General features: G+C 38.5%; 1 protein-coding gene across 2 annotated transcripts in view; it reads left to right on the forward strand.

The window, feature by feature from the left end:
- Positions 1-2,735, forward strand: part of grm8a (glutamate receptor, metabotropic 8a) — a 189,886-nt gene extending 187,151 nt beyond the window's left edge. The window contains exons 9-10 of one of the 2 annotated variants that reach the window (XM_060889357.1): positions 1,630-1,876; positions 2,141-2,735. In XM_060889357.1, coding sequence (XP_060745340.1) covers positions 1,630-1,876; positions 2,141-2,193 — 300 coding nt within the window. In that variant the 3' untranslated portion in view covers positions 2,194-2,735. The remainder of the gene's footprint in view (positions 1-1,629; positions 1,877-2,140) is intronic. The other variant, XM_060889358.1, reaches the window with a different exon arrangement.
- Positions 2,736-6,000: the final 3,265 nt, after the last annotated feature.

Here is a 6,000-nt window from a genome sequence, read left to right on the forward strand (position 1 = left end):
TATTTATTTTTTATAAGTGTCTCCTGGGGTTCCAGTAGGATCCCGTGCTCTCATTGCTGAGAGCATCATTGCTGTGGCCTGGGTTCGGTTCCCAGGCAGAGAGCAAATCCTTTAAGAGATAACTCACAGTGCTGGTCCCAAGCATGGATAAAAATGGAAGGGTTGCATCAGGAAATGCATTCGGTGTAAAAAATATGCGGACCAGATGATCCCAGACAGGAAGCAGCCGAAAGATCATTCATTCAATCATTTATTCATTCATTCATCTTCTACCGTTTATCCGAACTACCTTGGGTCACGAGGAGCCTGTGCCTATCTCAGGCGTCATCGGGCATCAAGGCAGGATACACCCTGCACGGAGTGCCAACCCATCACAGGGCACACACACTCTCATTCACTCACGCAATGACACACTACGGACAATTTTCCAGAGATGCCAATCAACCTACCATGCATGTCTTTGGACCAGGGGAGGAAACCGGAGTACCCAGAGGAAACCCCCGAGGCACGGGGAGAACATGCAAACTCCACACACACAAGGCGGAGGCGGGAATCGAACCCCCAACCCTGGAGGTGTGAGGCGAACGTATTTCTTATTTCTTATAAGGAAATTATTTCACTGAGACTGAGTAAACTTTAAAACTAAAGTAAACTGCAGCCTTACACATCATAACCCAACTGCCATTGCCAACAATTACATTAAATAATTTGTGGGAAATATAACTAGAGAAATATAAATAGAAAACAACACGAACCAATTTAACAGCTTTTGCAATTTTTTTAAAATGAAAATAAATGGTTAAAAAAACAGCAGTTGATTTTTTTTCCCTTGAAATGAAAATGGGTTGCTGGCAAAGCTTTAAAGCTGCACTCTCCATTTGTCTCCACAAAAGGCCTGGTGTTCTATTGTACCCCAATGCTCCTCATCACCCTTCACCTGACTAGCGCTGTCCCTCTGTGGGTGGAATCTGTGTACTCAATAACGTCAGACTGCATTATCATTGTAGCTAAAGCGCTGAACAATACATCTTCACAGCAAGATAAGCACATGGCCCAGATTCCTGACATAAAATAATAGAGAGGAACACACAAAAACCTTGCAGTAGTCACTTGCTAATCTTGCTAATCAGCTTCACAACTTTAGAGGGAAATAAACTTTGGCTGTAAACCACAGTACAAAATAGTAGATTGTAATTGCATTTCTGTGCCAGAGCATGAATACGTTATCTGCTTATACATCAACCAGCATGACATATCAGCTGTTCAGTCCAGAGCTGTTTTGTTTTATTACTATTGTAAAGCTTATTTAGACGCAAACACAGCAACACACATATCCAAATAAGCCTCATTTTACCCACACTGGTGCTAATACAACCAATGCTTTTTTGTGCAGTTGCTTTGATCACGTTTACCATATATTTTAATAGTATTTGTAAAAGTAGGCTAATAAAATAATGTGCTGACACCTTTAAGAGCAATAATGAAGTACAATAAGAATAGGAACAGCTTAACCATTAATACCTGAATACTATTTAATATACTTTTGCTTAATTTCTATGGCTAATTTATTTTAATAATTTTATTAACTTCCTTAAATCCTTCTCTTTTTTCTACTGCTGTCTCTCTTAGATGTACATCCAGACCTCCACCCTCACAATTTCTCTGAGCCTAAGCGCTTCTGTATCACTGGGGATGCTTTACATGCCGAAAGTCTATATCATCATCTTCCACCCGGAGCAGAATGTGCCAAAGCGCAAGCGCAGCTTCAAGGCCATTGTCACTGCAGCCACCATGACGGGTAAGCTGACTCAGAAAGGAGGTGATCGCCCCAACGGAGAGGTCAAGACAGAGCTCTGCGAAAGCATGGAGACCAACAGTGAGTGTTCCTGTTAGATATACCGAGTAACAGCAGCTGTTATAATGTATTCATTCAACACTGTTAAAATATTGACTACAAATCGTTTAAGGTACGTACAGTACTGAGCAGGTATACCTCTCCTGCTTGTCAGCTTTACTGTATGAAATTTTTAAAAGGTCTTTGTTGAAGTTGTCAGTATTTCATCTATGAGGGCAAAAACAAGCATAGCGATGCAAATGAGAGTGAAAATGCATTACTTAAAAATGTTTCTCCACTGTTCAGCAGCACCCTCGACCAAGACGACATATGTCAGCTATACCAATCATGCAATCTGAGATGGGAGTGCCTCCATGTAGGGGCGAAGCCTCTCCAAGTCATGACGTGTCATGTGATTCTGACAGGCTACTGAGCATGAGACTTCCTGTCATTCTGCATTAAACTTAAACCTGTGAGAGAATGGGAACACTGTATTACACCAGTGGGGGTATAACGCTGCAATCCAGTGTTATCACTACTGTCTTACACACACAAACACACACATACACACACACACAAACACACACACAAACACACACACACACAGTAAAGCACAGACACAATCATAGAAAAAGGAGCAAACGGAGATGAAGGTTTGCAGTTGTGGCAAATAAAAAAAAAATGTAAACATAAGCATCCCAATGAAAACAGTGTAAAAAGAGATGTGAAACTGGTATTGAAACTTCTGAAATGTGAACATAAAAAAAGATGAGATATATGAAATATACCAGAGTTGACCATGTTTGCTGTAATTCCTATTGTATGTATTTTTTGTGGATGTGCTATTTTATTTTTTTTTTTTAAATCTTGTTCTACGTTGTCCGGAACCTGCATAACAAGATGAGCTGTGTCTTGTATTGGCTAAATGGACTTTAGCTGAGACTGTAAGTGCCATGAATGACGCATGCCAGTTTTTTTATATACAAAAATGATTTATTTATAATAAAGGAATGTTTTGCAAATGTGTAGCGTTGTTAGATGTACATTTAAAAGCCTAAGTATGTGTCACTCACATATAGCAGCGGAATGAAATTCTTAATCATTTATAGCAGAAATCTCAATCCATTAGCCTTATGTGACTACAACATGTGACCTAAATGTCAGTGAGCTACAGCTTCTTATACTTGGGTTCAGCATAATCCAAGCTGAAGAAGAGAAAAACTCTCACATTTAAACCAATTGTTAAGAATTAAACAGTTCTTGCTAGATCTCACACCTAGATTCTTCACATGGCTTTGATTTCTTATTTGTATTCATCAAATTAAATCAAATTATATATATACAGTAGATTATCAGATTAAAACAACTAACAATGTTTCTCACTAGCCCTCGACTGAAATGGCTAAGGAACTTAAGTAATGTTTAGATGTAAATATGGGGAATCGGTTTCATTTAAATCTGCTCAATTCAGTTTAGATGATTCATTTTATAAACTGATTCAATGTCACTTGTCCATGCATCTTCTTAGTTAACAATGTGGCTCTCACATTATAGGTTAGATTTAACAAAATTCTTTAATCTATTAGGTCTGGCTCTTCAGTAACTTCAACGTTGTACTGTTCAAGAGAAAATAGTTGTAAAGGCATGTTCAAGGTCAACAAAAAGTTAGAAACCAATGGGAGTAAAACTACATACATTCTAAAGTATATCCTCTCATGTTACACTCTATACATTTTCTCAGCCATGTCTTTAAAGATTTTTGTTAAGCATATTCCAGCTGGTTCCTGACATTTCGGACACACTGTGGTGTGATAATTTAACCCTACTGTACATGCATTTACAGACTTGAATCCCTTGCAAGGTTCTATTCATGTTTGCTAGCTTTTCCTACAAAACTGCAGCATGGCAGAATGGCACAATGTAGAAAATAATTAGTTGCTGAATTACTTGCTACTTGTTGTTTATGGACCTGATCCCCAAAGGGGAAGGTGAAAGAAAACAACTTTAATCTCCAGACCGCCATCTGGCAAATGGATATTCAGTTGTTACAGAACTGTCTGGTATGTTTGCCTGTTGAATTTTATTAAACTTGATTCCCAAGGGAAATGGTTTAAAACAAATTCATATCCACAAGAGAACTACTTATAAATACTAAGCCTGTATCTTTTAGCTTGTCTCAGAATAGTTAGGATAATTTTCATGTTTCAGGGGAAGGCTAATAATGAGTCCTGATACATGGGTCTAGTACACATTTTCTCATTCAAGGTAAGTCTAAAGGGCTCTTACTGTATAAAGGAAGTAGAATCAACAGATGCCTCCTAGCAAAGCTCTTGAGTACCTTGGTGGGAAACCTAACAACCAATGGATCAAGTGCAACATATACTGTACTAATCATCCATAACCATTAATCGTGTTACAGTGGCACCTGTAAATGGGGTGGGATATACTGTATTAGGCAGTAGATGTGTTGGAAGCAGGCAAAAAGAAAAAGCATAGGCATATAATTGACTTTGACAAGGCCTAAATTGTGTTGGCTAGATGACTGGGTCAGACTATGTTCCTGGTATATAGTGTTTAATGCCTGCTAAAAGTGATAAAATGAAAGACTAAAGTCTATGTAGCATTGACAGTACTCACTGGACCCTTTAAAGTTTTATACTCAGAGGTCCAAACATTTTCTTGAAAGTGCAGAAGGTGTCGTTCCTTCACATAAATCAGTGATCCCACAGTGTAAACTTCAGCTTGAGTAACTTGCTATATGAATCAGTGGAAGATGCAGACATAAAGACATAAAGCGTTACTGCCCATAACGCGACTAGCAAATTTCTTGGATTATCATTCAGCATGCTGTGTATACAAACAACAAACATGGTTGCAAGTGAGAATATGTCCAGACCAGCCTTGTGTCCACTGAAGGATTTCAAGCACTCTGTAAAAGTATGGAATTGATCGTCAATTATTTGTGCGCTTTGGGGAACAAGATTAAGGGGCATCCTCGATAAGAAGCCTTTAACACTGTAGGCGAATCTTAGTCTCAATATGGTGTTTATGTTATTTATGGCGGCTGTGAAAATTTATTTGTTCTTCCCTGGATTTAAAACTGCCGCTTGTTCTCTCATCATCCGAACGGTAGTTAAGACATCATAGAGCTGCATGGAGAATTTATATCCCTGAAGTAGCCCATAGGCTATCCAGTGTGAATTTTCATCCCTCTAAATGTCACAGCAGACAGAGTTCTTTAAAAATTGAATAAGCCCATTACCAGTGACATTTTCTAATATGTGTGCAATGCATTTTGAGCAGAGAATGTCCATTTGCACATACTGACACTGAGTTAGGCTATTGTGTTCACATATCAAATAAATCATGTCTATTATGTCTAGCTGGTGAGTAGTGTGGGAGTCTGAATTTTAAAGGTTATCCAGAATAATGAGGAATTAATTATAGTATATTGGAGGGCTCCCACACCCCACCACTTGAAAATTGCTATTTTGTCCATCAAATTTTTTTGTGTTTCTTTTGGTGGTGTCGTGTACATAAGTTTTATCTAAGTCTCATTTAGTCCAAATCAAATAATTTGCAATCTCATTTGCAGATGTGGGTAAGACACTGAGAAGAATAAACCCATAAGAAAACAGCTTAGCTTTCTGGCTTCACTACCCATCGGTTCCAAGACAGCCAGTTGTTCTGTCAAGAAGGGTTTTGAAAACTTAGTCATTGCTCATATTCAAAAGAACACTGGATGCTTTCAGACATTCCAGTTCGTTTACTACAGAAAAAAAGCAGCATATGGAATATAAGAATCCTGGAATCCTGGAACCTCCCAGGATTGTGTGTTAAGTCCTATGTGCTACACTCACTTTACATACCACTGTGCTGCCTCACACTGTTAAATTTGTAAATAATACTACGGTCATTATATTGATCATGGGGTCATGAGACAACATATTGAAGTGATTTGACTGATCTGGTTGCTTGGTGCCAAAATAAAAAATCTCCCTAAATGCCACTAAATCCAAGGACTTGCTTGTCAACCCACAACAGAGAAGAGATTAGCACACATTGGTGCACATTGGTGCACATTGGTGAGACAGAACATCTTCTAAAGTTCCTCTGTTCATATCAGTAAAGGTATCATATTGTCTCTCAATTTGTTGGTAACTGCT

This window comes from Tachysurus vachellii, chromosome 16 (assembly GCF_030014155.1).
Source record: "Tachysurus vachellii isolate PV-2020 chromosome 16, HZAU_Pvac_v1, whole genome shotgun sequence".
Taxonomy (NCBI): domain Eukaryota; kingdom Metazoa; phylum Chordata; class Actinopteri; order Siluriformes; family Bagridae; genus Tachysurus; species Tachysurus vachellii.